We start from the raw sequence: 19,530 nt of genomic DNA on the forward strand, positions 1-19,530 counted from the left end.
GTTCAGATTTTTGTTTAACCTCTACCGGATCGGTGTCCCTACACCAGGATGGCTGTTGCTCAATATGCGATAATGTGACTAGAATGACGTTGTAAACAACAGCCAATTCTGGGACATAGACATCAAATCCAATCAAATTGTATTAGTCACATGCGCAGAATACTTACTTAAAAGCCCCTAACCAACAATGCAGTTAAAAAAAATATGAATAAGAAATAAAAGGAACAAGTAATTAAAGAGCAGCAGTAAAATAACAATAGTGAGACTATATACAGGGGGTACCGGCACAGAGTCAATGTGCGGGGGCACCGGTTAGTCGAGGTAATTGAGATAATATGTACATGTAGGTAGAGTTATTAAAGTGACTATGCATAGATAATAACAGAGAGTAGCAGCAGCGTAAAAGAGGGGGTGGGGGGCAATGCAAATAGTCTGGGTAGCCATTTGGTTAGATGTTCAGGAGTCTTATGGCTTGGGGGTAGAAGCTGTTTAGAAGCCTCTTGGACCTAGACTTGGCGCTCCAGTACCGCTTGCCGTGCGGTAGCAGAGAGAACAGTTTATGACTAGGGTGGCTGGAGTCTTTGACAATGTCTTATATGGGCAAAAGACCTGCCCATCTAGATGTGTGAAGGTTAGTGTCTTGTCTGTAGGGAAGCTAATGATCCACCATGTATGACATTCTTGGGAGTGAGTAAACTTACATTCTTTGTTACCATAGCATTTTTGTATGTTCTCTATAGTTATGTACTTGAAAATTTATAAATTGACCAATTCGGCACATTTGGGCTAACTCCTAGCAAACTTGAAACAAAATGTTGTGTAGTGTTGTAATTCTTCACTGGATCAGTTTAACATGTTGCACACACATTGCTGTCATCTTGTGGACAACATCTAAATTACACCTAAAATCCTATCTGAATGTATGGCCTTTCTCTTGCATTTCAAAGTTGATGGAACAAAAAACTATAGAAATTGCATGTTTTTTTTGTTTGTATTATCTTTTACCAGATCTAATATGTTATATTCTCCTACATTCATTTCACATTTCCCCAAACTTCAAAGTATTTCCTTTCAAATCGTATCAAGCATATGCATATCCTTGCTTCAGGTCCTGAGCGACAGGCAGTTAGATTTGGGTATGTCATTTTAGGCAAAAATTTAAAAAAGGGTCTGATCCTTACTTCACTTAAAAAATGTAACATTGACCTAATAAAAACAGTTCTGTAGGAATGAGGTTTTGTCGTAAGCCTAATACATTATCACAGCATATTGGTTATATGCCTGCCAATATTACTCTTCTCAGACCATATCATATTTCAAAACTCAAGCTTTGATAACAAAATAGATCAGTTGGTGTAGTACTTGCAAGGCACAGCTGAGCATAAATTGAAATAATTAGCTTTTTTTTTTATCTTACTGGACTGATGGTACCTGCATCTGATGATCATGGTGGTTTCAGGACAACTGTGAACTCGGGAAAAAAACAAGGTAAAATCATGACGTCGGTGATCTTCAGGTCGGAACTCTTAAAACATGCCCGAGGTTCCGACTTTGAATTTCGAGATGGATGACCGTTCAAAACAGTCGGATCTCATTTTTTCCCACTTGTCTTGAAGTCAGAAGTCTGAGATTTCCAAGTTTCCAGTTGTTTTGAACACGCCATTACTCTCAGCGAAGGGAGGGAGAGAGCAGCATATAGTCCGCCTCTCACAGTCCCTGCTTTCTCCTTCCTTCCTGAGACTGACCAGAGGGGGGGGACACAGCCTTCCACCTGAGGGTGAAACTCGAGTCGCGCCGAGTTTTGTTCCTATGACCACAGAAACTTAAACATGAACTCACTCATAAAAACAGCAGCTCTTTGCTGTATTCTTTGACAGTCACTCTCTGGTCATGGTTTTATAAAAGTCATGAAATCTTACGTAGGCTAGTTTCAAACTTTGCTGTGGCCAGGGTCGTGGAAGCTATAGGCAAGGTGATTGGAGCTATCCAATTGGCCAGCGCAGTAGACGCACTCGATTTAGCCACAGAGCTCCCAGTCCCCCAGGTACGTGGAGTTTGTTTTTTCAGACAAATTAATGGTTCAAAATGGGAACACTTTGTCTACCCGGTGCAAAGGTCTTCTGAATCAATTCTGCCTACCGCCAACAGCGCAACACAAATAAAATGAGGGAGCGCAAGCCTTTATCGTTGGCTTTTCTACAGAAATATTTGGTGATCGACTAGGAATGCCTTGAAGATCCCGATCGACCTGTTGGCGACCACTGCCTTACATGATACATTATAACCAAACCAAACTAAAGACCTTATATTATACATCATGACCAAAACAAACTGAAGACTTTAAACATTATACACTCAACTCCTTATTTAAAATTTGGAAATGTTTCTCTCTACTCCAGCATTTTTGATTTGAGATCAAATGTTTCATTTGAGGCGACAGTACTGAATGTCACCTTTTATTTGAGTGTATTTTCAGACATACAGTATCTGCTTAACTGTTTAGAAATGAAAGCACTTAATGTAAACAAAGGCCGTCATTGTAAAATAAGAATTTGTTCTTCATTGACTTGTCTAGTTCAATAAAGGTAAAACATTTTTATCTAGTCCACCCATTCGAATAAGCTTTTTTCATAAAGATTTGGACAAATTCACTATAGTGTATTAAAGTAGTCAAAAATGTAGTATTTGGTTCTATATTCCTAGCACACAATGACTACATCAAGCTTCTATTCTACATTGTTTACTACTTTGTATGCAATCTATTGACTTAGCCATCAGTAACTGTTATGCATATCTTTTGCAAAAGGATCACAGTGTGTTGCTTATAAACTGATACCAGGCTGCAAAATAACATATATACCAACCTTTTTTTCAGAATGAAAATGAATTAATCCAATTAACAAGTTACAAATACCAGTACATGTAAATACAACCATTGTGTAAAATGTGAAAAGAATACAAGAACAATCAATTCTGATTTACTTAGATGTAGAAACCCAAGTGCCAGTGATGCTTTCTCAAAGAGAGCAGTAAACCTTTCCCTGAATACATACTGAGAGAACCCCAGACACATATAGTTACAGAAGCTAATGACAGGGGCAACTGTGTAAAGTACTAACCCATGTTTATTTAGTTGTTAGTTGAAGTCCAATTGAAATATGAAGATGAATGTTACTGTCCATATGCAGCTGAGTAGGTATAGAGCAGCCTGTACTGTGGATGTTACTGTGACCCTCAAGTGGCTCTGTAGCTGGGGCTGGGAGAAAGGGCTGCTGTTATCCGCCATCCTCTTCATGTTCTTTCGTACTGGAGGTGCTGCCGGAGGAAAACATGATTGAAACAGTGGTGAACCGACATTTAGGGCAGGTGGGTCTAGAAAATATATATACAGTACCAGTCAAAAGTTTGGACACACATACTCATTCAAGGATATTTCTTTATTTTTACATTGTAGAAAAATAGTGAAGACATCGAAACTATGAAATAACACATATGAAATCATGTAGTAACCAAACATGTGTAATATTTTAGATTCTTCAAAGTAGCCACCGTTTGCCTTGATGACAGCTTTGCACACTCTTGGCATTCTCTTAACCAGCTTAATGAGGAATGCTTTTCCAACAGTCTTGAAGGAGTTCCCACATATGCTGAGCACTTGTTGGCTGCTTTTCCTTCACTTTGCGGTCCAACACATCCCAAACCATCTCAACTGAGTTGAGGTCGGGTGATTGTGGAGACCAGGTCATCTGTTGCAGCACTCCATCACTCTCCTTCTTGGTCAAATAGCCCTTACACAGCCTGGAGGTGTTTTGGGTCATTATCTTGTTGAAAATCAAATGATAGTCCCACTAAGCACAAACCAGATAGGATGGCGTTTAACTGCAGAATCCTGTGGTAGCCATGCTGGTTGAGTGTGCCTTAAATTCTAAATAAAACACTGACAGTGTCACCAGCAAAGCACCCCCACACCTCCTCCTCCAGGCTTCATGGTGGGAACCACACATGCAGAGATCATCCGTTCACCTACTCTGTGTCTCATAAAGACACGACAGTTGGAACCAAAAATCTCAAATTTGGACTCATCAGACCAAGGACAGATTTCCACCGGTCTAATGTCCATTGCTCGTGTTTCTTGGCCCAAGCAAGTCTCTTCTTATTATTGGTGTCCTTTAGTAGTGGTTTCTTTGCAGCAATTTGACAATGAAGGCATGATTCACGCAGTCTCATCTGAACAGTTGATGTTGAGATATTTCTGTTACTTGAACTCTGTGAAGCATTTATTTGGGCTGCAATCTGATGTGCAGTTAACTCTAATGAACTTATCCTCTGCAGCAGAGGTAAGTCTGGGTCTTCCTTTCCTGTGGTCGTCCTCATGAGAGCCAGTTTCATCATAGCGCTAGAAGGTTATTGCGACTACACTTGAAGAAATGTTCAAAGTTCTTGAAATTTTCACAACACAACTGATTGGCTCAAATGCATTAAGAAGGAAAGAAATTCCACAAATTAACTTTTAACAAGGCACACCGGTTAATTGAAATGCATTCCAGGTGACTACCTCATGAAGCTGGTTGAGAGAATGCCAAGAGTGTGCAAAGCTGTCATCAAGGCAAAGGGTGGCTACTCTGAAGAATCTCAAATATGACATCTATTTTGATTTGTTTAACACTTTTTTTGGTTACTACATGATTCCATATGTGTTATTTCATAGTGTTGAGGTCTTCACTATTATTCTACAATATAGAAAATAATACAAAAAAAAATAAAAAATTGAATGAGTAGGTGTGTCCAAACTTTTGACTGGTACTGTAGCTTTCATTAAATATGGAATATATCACAAAAACAGAGATGTATTAGGATTCACATTTCAGACAGTTTCCCTTTAACATTAGAAAAGACGGACCTCGATATCCCCCTAGGCTACCTATGTCAATGACAAATCTTCTTGACGTTAACATTCTAACAGTCTAATAATTAATGTATTAGAATAGGCCTATGCCTATCGCAAAAATAATAATTTGGTTGTGTTTATGAAGATCTTAGGAGAAGAACATGTACCGTAATTGCTGGACTATTAAGCGCACCTGAATATAAGCCGTACCCACTGAATTTTTTACAAATATGTATTTTGTACATAAATAAACCGCACATGTCTATAAGCCGCAAGTGCCTACCGGTACATTGAAACAAATGAACTTTACACAGCCTTTAAACGAAACACAGCTTGTAACAAAAATAAATAGGCTTTTAAACGAAACACGGCTTGTAACAAAAATAAATAGGCTTTAACGAAACACAGCTTGTAACAAAAATAAAAAATAAATAGCAGTAAACAGTAGCCTACCAAGAAAGTCAAACTTCATTGAGGTGGCGATTGTTTTGGCTTTCAGTCGGATCTGCACAGTTCCAACGTCTTATCATCGACTCATTAAGGCCAAGCTCCCGTGCAGCAGCTCTATTTCCTTTTCCAACAGCCAGATCGATCGCCTTCAACTTGAAAGCTACATCATATGCATTTCTCCGTGTCTTTGCCATGATGAGGGTGACAAAATGACTACCGTAATCAGAATGATGGCAAGTTTGAGCGCGCTCGATTTACGTCACATTATGTGACGGTACTCAGTTTTTTGGCGGCATGAATCTTGTGAAAAAAAAAAAAAACATAAATTAGCCGCGTCATTGTATAAACCGCGAGGTTCATAGCGTGGGAAAAAAGTAGCGGCTTATAGTCCGGAAATTACAGTATTTAGTTTTGATGTCTTCACTATTATTCTATAATGTAGAAAATAGTAAAATAAAGAAAAACCCTTGAATGAGTAGGTGTGTCCAAACTTTTGACTGGTACAGTATATATATAGTTTTGTTTTTTGTTGTTGTTGCCTGTTTTGCATGTGGTGGTGGGGCAGACAGCAGAAAATACAGAGCGTAGGAATTGGTAATGTTCTCTAGTAGCACTGTGATTGGCTCAGTGTTCTGTCACTCATGGGGACACCACGTCACTGCAAAAACTACAGGGAGAGCTTGAAAATGCAAACCCCTTGGGTGCTGCCATTGATTTACATTAGAAGTGCCTATCCAAGAAGGCTCAAGGTCATAGGGCACAGAGAAAAGCACATAAAATCAGGCTATATCTACTGTAGCTTTGATTGGACTGATCATGTCAACATCATACTTCCAAAATCTTAGCTAGTAAGCAGTCATCATAATGACGAGTGATTTCGGCGCGCTGAGGAGATCTGGAACACTGCGTACACTCGTCTCCAGCGGACCGTGCGTCGGTACAAGGAACAGGCCGACCGCCATGGCAGTGAGGTGCCTGTTTTCTCTCCGGGCGACCAGGTCTGGCTCTCCACCCAGAACCTGCCCCTCCGCCTGCCCTGCTGGAAGCTGAGCTCGTGGTTTGTGGGGCCGTTTAAAGTCCTGAGAAGGGTTAATGAGGTAACGTACTGTTTGCAGCTCCCTGCTGATTACAACATTAACCCGACTTTTCATGAGTCTCTCCTCAGGCCAGTGGTGCCTGGTCCCCTCACTGAGGCTGGACCCAGTGACGCCCCTCCGCCTCCTCTGGACATCGAGGGAGGTCCGGCCTCCTCGGTGCGTGAAGTCCTGGATTCGAGGCGTCGGCCTCCAGTGTTTGTTTTGGGCTTCGTCCCCGTCATGTTCATGACATACTCTTTTTTGGGTAGAGAAATAAAACCCTCTATTTCGTATTCCTGTGCCTGTCTCCTATCATTATACAATGTGACAACTACAATGACTTGTGATAGCCAATGTCATTCCAAACTGGATTTTGCTAAGAGGGAAGGCCCATACCATACCCAGTGAGCATGGATCATACCCAGTGTGCATATATCATGCAAATAACATTGTTCCATTGCTGCGAAGATTTGGTTGTAGAAAATGTAGACATTGTACATATTTACTATTTCAATGATAGTACTAATTATATTTTCTTCACAATAATGTCATTGTATTTGTAACCAGATTTGTCTATGGAGACTTATGTCAAAATTAAGTGATTTGCAAAAAAAGATATACAATAAACATTCATAAAAGTACAGTCTCAGAGCTTCCAAATGGTATATCATACTGTAGTTTGAGGAAACATGCTGCTTTGAACGTTGATAAACTTGTTTATTGAGACAACTAGAAGAAAATGGTCTTTGAAAGATTGTTATGAGATTTTCACACTTGCTAGTGAGCTCTTCTTTGTTTAACCAGGTAGGCCAGTTGAGAACAAGTTCTCATTTACAACTGCGACCTGGCCAAGATAAAGCAAAGCAGTGCGACACAAACAACAACACAGAGTTACACATGGAATAAACAAACGTACGGTCAATAACACATGGCTTGCCAGGAAGGATCCTGTCTTTCTACAGTGCCTAGCAAATGTCTCCACACCCCTTTTCTTATTTTGCTGCCTTAAAATTAAATCCAAAAAGGGATTAAATTGGATTTGTTTCTTACTTATATGCACAACCTGCTCCACATTTTCAAAGTGAAAGAAACATGTGAAAGAAAAAACTAAGATGTCTTGATTACGTAAGTCTTCACACCCCAGAATTAATACTCGGTGGAAAGAATTTTGGCAGCAATTACAGCTGTGAATCATTTTGTAATAGGATTCTACCAACTCTGTACAACTCTTACGACAACATATATGGACCGTTCCACCAATTCGGTGCCTTTTGAGATGTGTAAATTGGTGAAAAAAACATTTGGCAGCCATAAAGAGCACATGTTCAACTTAATAAAAAACATGTTCCTATTTGAAGAGGTTAAATACTAAAATAACTATAGTATGTGCCTATTAAGTGCCAAATAAAGTAACAAGGTTGACCATAACAAGGTTGACGATTTAATTTTAAATCAGACTTATACCACAGCATTGTTGAATACTCATTTCTGATTGGCTAGAAGGGCATTCTAGAATGCACATTAAAACCATATAACAGGACATTTGGAAAAGATATCGGAACAGTTGGAAAATATATCAAGGTATCAAGATACCTTGCAATCATGACGCAATATGCGCCTACACATGCAGACCGTACTTGCTACAAAGTTACAGAAAGCTAAACCAACAACTACACAAACTGAAATTGGATACTTAGCTCGCTAGGTAGCATTGATTTGTTTTTGCAGAGCCATATTTTTTGGGGAGCATCTGATGACCTAATGTGTTAAGTGAACATGAATGTTTCCGGTCCCCTCCGCCGCTAAAGCTATCAAATCCTCCAACATGTTTCTAGTTTGACCAGCGGTTTTCAGCAATTTATATTTTTTTATTTGTTTGTCAAATTGGAAGGTTTGCTAGCAACAGTGTTGACGAGTGTCCTGACGAGAAGGCAAACTTTTCTAGCTATGCCAGAAAAAATCGGGCATTATCAGCTCATTGTTATGGATTTATCCAAAATAATGTCAATAGAAAACAGATACTTTGTGACTGTGTTAGCTGTAGCTACTGTAGCTAGCAAGGGATAAGAACATTGCCAGTGAGCATGGCAACGGAACATAAAGAACAAACGACTGGGTGAAGTCCATAGATTTCAAACTAATTGAACGAATGACTGGGTTGCATCTTTATCAACCAAAGATGAGCTATTATGTACTTGCTCAAATAAATGAAAATATGAAGGTTTTATTTTTTTCTACCAGTAAATGTGTGCTTAGTATTGTTTTCTTTTGCAACTGTGGTATAAGTGGGACAAAAGCTTAAACAAATGCAAAGCAATAGATTTTACTGTTATTCTGGCTGCAGAGGTTGTGACTGTTTAGCTGTAGCTAGTTGGCTAGCCAGCAGCAAGCAAGGGAAAATAATGTTACCAATGAGCATGGCAATGTAACATTAAGGGTGAACAACTGGGTCACGTCTGTAAATATCAAACTAATCAAACAAACGACTAGGTCGTGTCTCTAGCAACCAAAAGATGAGAAATCATGAATTTGCTTAAAAACTCACTCACTTTTGTACATCGCCTTGGTCCGTACAACTGACTATATTTTATCGCCCCAAAAACGTAATACTTCCAGATCAACTGTAATGTCAATACCATTGTAAAGCACTTTCTCCCCTTTCCAACAAAATCAATGACATGAGCTCCACTCTGCCCGTTTCTGCATAATTCAACAAGGCAATGAGCTCCGTCGGGTCTTTTTAAAAATGGCGGGTCGTGAAGCGAAACTAATGCGTCATAGTAAGAAAGACAGATGTCGTGTGGGAAAACTTATTTTTTTCACTCGATCTCTCCAACTTATCACCTTAGCGCCTCTAAAATGTAAATAAAACACGATAAAGAGTTTATATAATGTGTCATTACATACCTATTTGAAGGTTTGTGTCGAATTTGAATCGGGTTTTTAGGGCGGTGCTAAAGTGATCTTCAGAAGTAAAGAGCGGCTTTGAGAGTGATGATTGCTTGCAGTGATGACGCAAAAAATGACTAGGTATCCCCCCTTACCCCCGTCACTGTCCATTTCTTGTTTTTAAACGATGAGAGAAGTGCTACACCTGGTGGAGAGAGATTGTAAGACAGAAATAGTTGCTTTATGCGTGCTGTACGTTACGGCATGACACGTCACGATGTAACGGAGGGTCCGTTTTTTCAACTTTTCTCCAAGCTATTACCATGTCGATCAACGCTTGAATAGAAACGTAGTTCACACCCCAGATTTTGAAGTCAACACAGTCGCTACAGTCCCATTAGTTTTCTTTGCAGCCTCGTTTGAATGTCGCGGTTGCGCACATTTGTACGGAATGGGGTTAAATGTGTGGTTTCACACTATGCTTTACACTATGATTTGACTAGTAGATGTTCAGTGTTTCTTTTGAAAAAAATATTTGAAAAGAAATACACTGAGCATACAAAACATTAAGAACACCTGCACTTTTTCTTTTTCTTTTTTCTTAGGGGGTAGATCAGCTTTAATACTGCAGATAGAGTTTAGCTTCCATCAATTGAATTGTCTGCATCATTTCCAATCCCCCATATATTTAAAAAAATATATATATATACACTGTATGTAGATATATATTTTAAATACATTTTCCCTTATTATTTTCCCTAACCCTACCACCCCTCCCCTAACTGGAGTAAACTAATGGATAACAACACTTAGGCTTCTAATTACAGTTTATACATACTATATACATTTTACAGACACAATGTATTTTACAATAGTTATCTTTTGTTTGTTTTTAATCCCATCCTTCAGATACCATCAACCCCTCCCAATTATCCCTGAAAACCATCCAGTTTGATCTCCCTTTTTCCACACATTTTTAACTGTGCTGTTTCACAAAAGTTCTGAACCTAAATTCATTTTACAGTCACAGTATATTTTACATTAGTTATCGTGTTGTTTTTAATCCCACCCTTTAGCGTCACTCAATTTAGTGTATGTAAACTTCTGACACACTGGAATTGTGATACAGTGAATTATACATGAAATAATCTGCCTGTAAACAATTGTTGGAAAAATTACTTGTGTCATGCACAAGGTAGATGTCCTAACCAACTTGCCAAAAGTATAGTTTGTTAACAAGAAATTTGTGGAGTGTTTGAAAAACTAGTTTTAATGACTCCAACCTAAGTGTATGTAAACTTCCGACTTCAACTGTAGTTAAACTGGGTAAACACCTGCTTTTTCCATGGCATAGACTGACTTGGTGAATCCAGATGAAAGAAATTATCCCTTATTGATGTCACCAGTTAAATCCACTTCAATCCGTGTAGATTAAGGGGAGGAGACAGGTTAAAGAAGGATTTTTAAGCCTTGAGACAATTGAGACATGGATTGTGTATGTGTGCCATTCAGAGGGTGAATGGCCAAGACACAATATTTAAGTGCCTTTGAACAGGGTATGTAAGTAGGTGCCAGGCGCAAACGGTTTGTGTCAAGAACTGCAACACTGCTGGGTTTTTCAACAACTTGTGGAGTCCATGCTGAACGAATTGAGTCTGTTCTGAGGCCACCCTCTGAGGAAGATGTTCCTAATGTTTGGTATACTCAGTGCTGTTTCACCATATTAAAACAAGAGCTCAGTTCACAAAACATGGTTGACCTTATAAACTTAAAATTAATCATTCAATAATTAATAATACTCAGAAACGACTTTGTCAAAGCAGCTAAATACTGTAACTAGGGCTCTACAAGGATGGTGAAAACTTGGAGACATGTTGGGGTTTAGTGGGTTAAAATGTTCCTTGAAGTCACAGCGGAAATGTCAAAATGCAGAATGTTGGCACTTTAGCAAGTCTTTATTCATTTACAAAATCATATTTATTGAATTATCCATGTGCTTTATATTAAAGGTCACTTCATTGAATATAACAGGTTTTTAAAATTCAATATTGGTGCACAATTTCTAAATATCAATTCCTAATTTTGTGGCACTCCCCATACTGCCACCACAATACTTGAGAATACAGTTTATTTTTCAAACGACCGTATTGTGAAGTAGGAACTAGCTTTAAATGCCCTCGATCCTGTAACCAGTCACATTTATTTGCCTAACATTAAAAGAGTGCTTTGTGTACACCAGTGGCGGTCAGTGCCGTTTAAGATGAGGGAGGAAAAAAAATGTTTTCATGAGCATGGCCTTATTTCTATTACAGCATATTGGATGACTCTCATTCAAATTCCATTCACCCAGTTCAATGTGACAGCAATAGGTTCAGGTTACTACATGATACTCAAATTTGCCCTATACCCATCACGAGGTTGCTACAACCTAGACTATGAATGCACGTTTACAATATAGGTGCACACAGGTTGAGAGACAAATTTGAGGTGACAGACAGTGACACATGGACAGACAGTGACATTCAACACCGCCTTGCACACTCTTGCCTGCATCTAGCTGATATAGGGTGTAACCATTAGTCCAACTGTCACAAACTATAATTTCTATTGGACAAATTCTGGTTTGTTTATCCCCGTTTTGTTCCATTTGCTTCTGTTTAAGAAATGTTTTTCAACAAAATTGGTGGAATGAGTACACCCCTGATCATGCGTAAAAACAGTTCACTTTCATAGGAGCCACATTGTATTCCTTCTATGCGCTCTCCTCTCACCTTGTCCCTTTGCTTGTGGCCTTCAATACAACACATCAGCTGCATGTGACCAGGTGAAAAAACCTTTCCAAGCCAAACCACTACACACAGCCTACATCATTGTCACCATATTAGCTAAAGTAAAGTCATAGTCAGCTTAACTAATAGAACTAATGCGTTAGTAAACCCGCTACAATCATGCAGTAATGTTAGTGTACAGTCAGTAAGCAGTTACACCGGCGGGACCCAGTGGCAATAAATTAGTAATACCAAAAGCTTACCTTGACTTGGAAGAGTTCCAGTGTTCTGTTGGATAGTCAGAGCCAGCTAGCTAACATAGCATCCTCTGTTTGAGCAGGGTGTTTCAGTAGGCTAAACTAGCTAGCTGCATTTGCTAGCTAAGGAAGTGAAACTGAAAGTGAAAAAAATGATAATATCTCTCTCCCGATTTCTCTCTGGCTTCTCCTTCATTTTGGAAAAATTAATTTGTTCAAGACTGTTCAACTATTGTCTTTCTCTCTCTTTGAGTCAACTACTCACCTCATTTTATGCACTGCAGTGATAGCTACTGTAGCTGGTGCTTATGTATTCAGTACTAGATTAATTCTCTGATCCTTTGATTGGGTGGACAACATGTCATTTCATGCTGCAAGAGCTCTGATAGGTTGGAGGATGTCCTCCGGAAGTTGTCATAATTAATGTGTAAGTCTATGGAAGGGGGTGAGAACCATGAGCCTCCTAAGTTTTGTATTGAAGTTAATATACCCAGAGGAGGTTGGAAGCTAGCTGTCCTCCGGCTACACCATGGTACTACCCTACAGAGTACTATTGAGGCTACTGTAGACCTTCTCTGCAAAATTGTTTTAAACAATTGTTTGGTGACGTGATTATATTCAGTATTGTTTTCTTAATCAATTGTTTGGTGACGTGATTATATTCAGTATAGTTGTATCTAAAAAGGATAACTTTTTAAATGTTTTAGAATTTACATGTTTAGGAAATTCACTGAGGAGGATGGTTCTCCCCTTCCTCCTCTGAGGAGCCTTCACTGGTGTACACAGTATACTAATACAAAGTAGCTCCATGCTGGCTGTAAACAGAGTGAGAGAAGCTGAAGCACAGGGAGATACAGAGGGAGAACTGGTCCTGCATGGCTGAGTTGGTAGCGCATGGCACTTGAACCACCAGGGTTGGCGGGCCACCCATACTTAAAATGTATGCCCGCATAACTGTATTTCTGTTTGGATAAAAGTGTCTGCTAAATGGCATATATTATTATTAACTGATAAATCACAGTGTGTCCACAGGGATCCATGTCACCATATAAGTATTTTCTATAGATGCATATTACAGTGATCTAGAGTCTGCATCATGTATGTCACAGTAACCCTCATCTGGCTCTGCAGTGCTTGGGGCTGTGAGAAAGGCCTGCTGCGTTCTTCCATCTTATTCATGTGCCTTCACAGGAACACAAAGGTCCTTCCCCAGGACAATATCATGATGCCGAAACCCAGGAATAGATATACCAAGTGAATTGATGCTACAGTACACCGTGTTCTAGATATGAGGGGGAATCTCAAATAAAAACAAAAATTATGTTAAACACAGTGGTGGTAAAATAAATGTCTCCCCAAAGATCAGTAAACACAGCATTATCCATCTTTGAAAATACTCCCTTTCACTGAACACATATTTTACAACCGTACCTTGAGCAACCGTAATAGATCTGGAGCAATCCAGTTTGCATGCACGCAAAAGGGGTTTTCTCAGGTGGCTTTCCACTCATTTACGTTTTGAGAAGAAAACACACCTAGCAATATGCAAAGTATTTTAGCTGAACGTAAACTTCCTTGGGCTTGCCCATTGCCACACTACTAAAGCCACTCATGGAGACACCATGTTATCTTATGATTGACAGAACCATGGGTTAGACCAGGATATAATAGAAAAAGGGGAATATAAATGGGTACTCCACTATAATACATTTATGATGCAATTAATTAAATAAAATAGCAGGAATTCATTTTTTAATTGGACACTTAATTGGATGAATAAGAATATATTCCGGTGTTGTAAAATTTGACTAGACTGGTCAGGATAAAATACTGCAGAAAGCACAATTAATTTAGAGACAATACAATTTTACACCCATTAAAGTAATTAAATACTGTGGCTTTGTGATTGAATTAGTTCAGATTCCATTTTGCACATTTACCATAACAACATTTGTAGAAAGGAGGATGTAGTTTCACAGCGCATAATGAATGTTTCTACTATATCAGAATAGAAAAGGACCACCTCTTGGCTCTTACCATCCTTGGTCTATGAATGCTTCTACACACATGTAAAAACAACACAATCACACATAAAAAGAAAATAAGAAAGTTAAAGATTGAGATACAGGTTATGTAGCATAAAACTTCTCTGAAAGAGATGATTATTTTTCAAAAAGAATGTTTGGTTTTATTAAACATATATTCATAATATACCTGTACAATTATAGCCATACAAAATGGGCCCTCAAAATAACCACAATATCAACATGAGTACAAAAAGGATTTCAGAGTCTCAGAGGTTAACCATAACTTGCTGTCAAGGACACTTTAATATGAAAGAAAAAAAAATTCAGGCAATACTTCCGCCAATGTCATTATTTTGGTGATGGTGTGTTTATGAACTGTTGCTCATCAAAGATGTTTGCGTATACGATTTTCATTCTCATTCTCTGTTTTATTATTGATAAACTGTCAAACTGTGTTATTTTGCACTTAGTGCCGATTATCCATTCCCACTTAATTTTCAGAGAAAAATTACACTAAACTAAGCATCAATATCCAGCATTAAATACCAGTATATACTAATCACTTTATACTGTAGATCTAACACAGGGATACTGTTGACGTCAAGCATTAGCAATGAATTAAAACTTTTAATAAAAAATACAATATAAAATGGTAGCAAATGCGTGAACAGATCAAACATGTGACAGAACAAAATGTTTAATGAAGGAAAAAAATAAAACAATAAAAATACCCCCAAAAATCTAAAAAGCTTGGGTGAACAACTAAAGCTTTGTATATGGCAGCTCTTTGAAGACTCCTCTAACCCTTGGCCGGCAGCCACTTCTGTGGTATATGATGGTTTGGTTTTCTTGCTAGGGGACCGCTAGCAGATGTTCCAGTTAGCTGGGTTATTTTTACAATCCCTTTCTTGCAGCAATACAATCCAGCCCAGCATGTGTCTTAGAAACCTCAAGAACATTGTGGAGAAAGAAGAATTTTAAATCAAACTTTCAAATAATTATAATGTAGGAAACCGGTCCGGGGCACCTCATTCTTAAATGGCTTTATTTAAGGATATATTAAAATGGAGATTTAATTTTAATATCAGTTCTTTGTGGAATTCATTTAATCTGAATTAATCACTGCATTATCAAGATCAGTAAAACAATACTTATCTTACTCTGTGTTTTTCAATAGTATATTATCTAAGATGGCCTTTGCGTTTAGTCTTTTCAACCATTCCATTCTGTTGAACATCTAACCATTTTCGTAAGAATTTGAAATAGATTCATTGCATCTGTGCGTAGAATCTCTGCGTCAGAACATGAGATTTCTTCCCCACATGACAGTGGGAGAGTTTAATCTTGGCCATCTACATACATTGAGCCACCAAAACATTGACACTGTCCATGTTTTCCTCTATGTGGCTTTATACCATAATATTGCCTACACTTCCTATAACATTGCCTGCCTATTCTAACCCTTCCAGGCTTTGTATTTCTATCATTGGATAAATCCGTTGCACCATACCCATATGCTTCAATCTCTTATTGCACCCTTTTCCTGTCCCATCACCAGCATTCGTAAGCCGACCAATCAACATCTTTGCAGCTACAAGTCCTGTCCTACGAAATATCTAGACAGAAATGGGAAGACGTTCCCCACCAGGATATTCCCACAGTTCCCTAAAGGAGAATGAATTCTTCATTTCTACCGCAGAGGAGCGAGGAAAAAGTCTGGGTGTCTCCTCCCGTGCAGACAGCTGGACAAAACAGAATAAAGGTAAGCAGCGATGGCTAAAAGGCTTGGCTGGATGCTGTGGTCAGATGTAGTACTCCCTGTTGTCCCTGAGGGTGGCGCTGTCGTGGAGGTGGAGCTCTGTCCGGTAGGCTGATTCGGCCCGGTAGACCGGTTCGGCCTGGTAGGCTGCTTCTCTCCGGTAGGCTGTTTCCAGGTTGTGTCGGTGCTCCTTCTCCTTGATGCTGGCATCTCTCTGGGCTTGCCGGTGTTGGTAAAGGAAACGGGTCATCACCGCCACCACACACAGAGTGATGAAGACCACCGCTGTCACCACTCCTGTAGACGAGCAAGTGTTAGATATGACATCACAGGATAGGTTATCAAGGAGACAACCACAAAAACTAGAGTACGGTAAGAGAGCGAGAGAAAGGAAGAAAGAAAAATAGGCTAATTTCATATTAAAACAGGAACAATAAATAAAGACAAAATAGAGAAACAAACCTCCTATTACTGCTGAATCATGCCGGGTGTCATTGCCTTGCTGCTCCTTATCTTTGTTTGCTTTCGCAGCTTGATCTGGCAGAGAAGAAAAGAGAAGCCGGCTAATTAATTAACTTTCAGTAATGAGTGAATGAGCTGTGCAGCCAATGGATGTTCCTCAACAGCGTGTATGTGGCAGAAGATAACGTATTTTTGTAACTGTGTAAACAATGATAACATTGTCGACCTTGACGACCTTGTACCTAGCCGGTGGGGATTCCGGTGGGGTGCCCCCACCCAGGCAGTGGCAGTGCTGGCAACACTAGCTGCAGTAACCCATGGGGAGGGGGTCACACTCGGACATTCAGAGAGGGGGTATATTATTGTGGCCCTGGCGGCACAAAATCAAAGTCGGACTGCATGGAGATGCGTGGGGACATGGTCATGACGGGTGGCCGTATTGTGGGTGTTTCAGGAATAAGGTGTACATTTGACCTCCATTATCTAGGATGTGACAATGGTAAATAAATCTCTCAATTTTTGCTCATTTTTTGTGCGGTCTTGCAGGCCTTCTCATGCAGCTGCAACTGCAAGTGCATTTGTAAATCATGACCCATCTTGAGTTGGGCTCTGGGATGGTGCAATTGTTGAGAAAGTGAGCTTATGGTTGTGTGGGGGTAAGGGCTGAGTGTGTGTGGGTGTATGTGTGTATCCCACAACTGTTGCGAAGGAAGAAGTAAAAGATGTTAGGGACAATAGAGGATGATCCACAGATATATATAATACAAATCGAGGTGAGGGCAATGGAAATGCATATGGCAATTGATCTTCTTCAATTCGGTAAATGGCACTGTATGCTCTTTTCAAAGAATGGATCCCAGTCGGTTCAGGGCTATGGGATACAGGGGGTCGAGGGTGGTCTGCCGGGCATTGGGATGACAAGCCATCTCGAGATGAGGCCTTTTAGCGGGTGGAATAGTAGGGACCAATTGGAGGTTTACTTAGTAGAAATGCAAATATCATGGTACAACTATATAGACACTCAATCATTATGTTACTTTTTAATAGTACGTTTACAAAAATATATTCTGATTAAAAGAATGAAAGGTGTGTCTCATTATGGTAAGTGGTGAAATAAGTATAGCCAGTTACAATTGTAATGGCTTAGCAGATAATAAGAAAAGACGATCAGTATTTACCTGGCTAAAAGAGAAGGATTATAATATCTATTGTTTACAGGAAACCCATTCAACAGTTTTAGATGAAGTTTTGTGGAAAAAGAACTGGGGGGGCAAAATATATTTCTCCCATGGGCAAAGAAATTCAAAAGGGGTGATGGTTTTAATTAACAATAATTTTGATCCAAATGTGCAAATTGTCCAAACAGATCCTCAAGGTAGATGGATTATTTTAAATATGTTATTGGACAATAAACAAATATGGCTTGTTAACCTATACGGTCCGAATAATGATGATCCAAGCTTCTTTGAAAATATATATAAGAATTTATCAACTCTACAAGCAACACTAGACTCTATTATTATAGTGGGAGATTTTAATACGGTCTTAAATACCTCTATAGACCGGAAAGGAAATCACACTACAAACTATCACCCTCAGGCACTTAAGGAAATCATGAATGTCATGGATATATTGGAATTAGTGGATATATGGAGACTTAAATACCCTGATTTAGTGAGATATACATGGCGGAGGCTGAATCAAGCTAGTCGTCTTGACTACTTTCTTATACCATTCTCTCTGGCACCAAAAGTTAAAAAAGTGTTGATAGGGGACAGAATGCGGTCGGATCATCACATAATTGGCATATATATTTCTCTTACAGAATTTCCACGTGGGCGAGGATATTGGAAATTTAATCAAAGTCTACTAGATGATAAATTGTTTAGAACTAGGACAGAAGATTTTATAACTGACTTTTTCAGACATAACATAGGTACAGCAGATCCCCTTATTGTATGGGACACTTTTAAGTGTGCCTTTAGAGGCCATGCAATTCAGTACTCATCTATAAAACAAAGGGAATTTAGATCAAAAGAGTCCATATTAACAAAGGAAATTGAAGGACTAACAGTACAGTTAGATAGCAATAAAAACGGTACCATAGAGGCACAGAATAAGTTAGAGGAAAAACAAAAAGAAATGGAGGAACTTATTCAAGAAAGATCCAGTGTAATATATTATAAAAATAAAGCGAACTGGATGGAATATGGGGAAAAATGCACCAAATTCTTTTTCAATCTTCAATATAGAAATGCTACCAAAAAAAATGTATTAAAACTTGTTACAAATGATGGAGTCACGCATGATTCACCAAATGATATTTTGAAAGAGGAAGTAAAGTACTTTAAGAATATGTTTTCGTTTCAGGCTCCTCCATCTCCACTAACTGAAACTAATTGTATGGATTTTTTTCCTATTAATAATGTAAAATTAACATCTGTACAGAAAGACTCATGTGAAGGCCAAATTACAGAGGAGGAACTGCTTGATGCAATTGGGGCCTTTAAGGATGGGAAAACTCCAGGGCTGGATGGCATACCAGTGGAAGTATACAAAACTTTTTTTGATATACTCAAAGGGCCATTATTAGCTTGTTTTAACCACTCCTATATAAATGGTAGATTATCAGACACGCAACAAGAAGGTCTGATATCGTTATTACTGAAACAGGACCCAAGTGGTATATATAAAGATCCAGTCCAATTAAAAAATTGGAGACCTCTTACACTTCAGTGTTGTGATGCAAAAATCCTAGCAAAATGCTTGGCGCATAGAATAAAAAAAGTTTTGTCAGATATTATTCATCCTAATCAGACAGGTTTTTTACATGGACGATACATTGGAGATAATATAAGGCAAGTACTGGAAACAATAGAACACTATGAAATATCGGGGACACCAGGTCTGGTTTTCATAGCTGATTTTGAAAAGGCTTTTGATAAAGTACGACT

At 38.9% G+C, this 19,530-nt stretch overlaps 1 protein-coding gene across 2 annotated transcripts in view; it reads right to left on the minus strand.

Moving 5' to 3' along the window:
* Positions 1-16,075: 16,075 nt before the first annotated feature.
* LOC120058285 (contactin-associated protein-like 5) overlaps positions 16,076-19,530 on the minus strand; it is an 81,615-nt gene continuing 78,160 nt past the window's right edge. For both annotated transcript variants that reach the window (XM_039006835.1, XM_039006834.1), the window contains exons 21-22: positions 16,577-16,651; positions 16,076-16,411 (exon numbers count right to left, since the gene is read on the minus strand). In XM_039006835.1, coding sequence (XP_038862763.1) covers positions 16,158-16,411; positions 16,577-16,651 — 329 coding nt within the window. In that variant the 3' untranslated portion in view covers positions 16,076-16,157. The remainder of the gene's footprint in view (positions 16,412-16,576; positions 16,652-19,530) is intronic.

The sequence above is a fragment of the Salvelinus namaycush genome, chromosome 13 (assembly GCF_016432855.1).
Source record: "Salvelinus namaycush isolate Seneca chromosome 13, SaNama_1.0, whole genome shotgun sequence".
Taxonomy (NCBI): domain Eukaryota; kingdom Metazoa; phylum Chordata; class Actinopteri; order Salmoniformes; family Salmonidae; genus Salvelinus; species Salvelinus namaycush.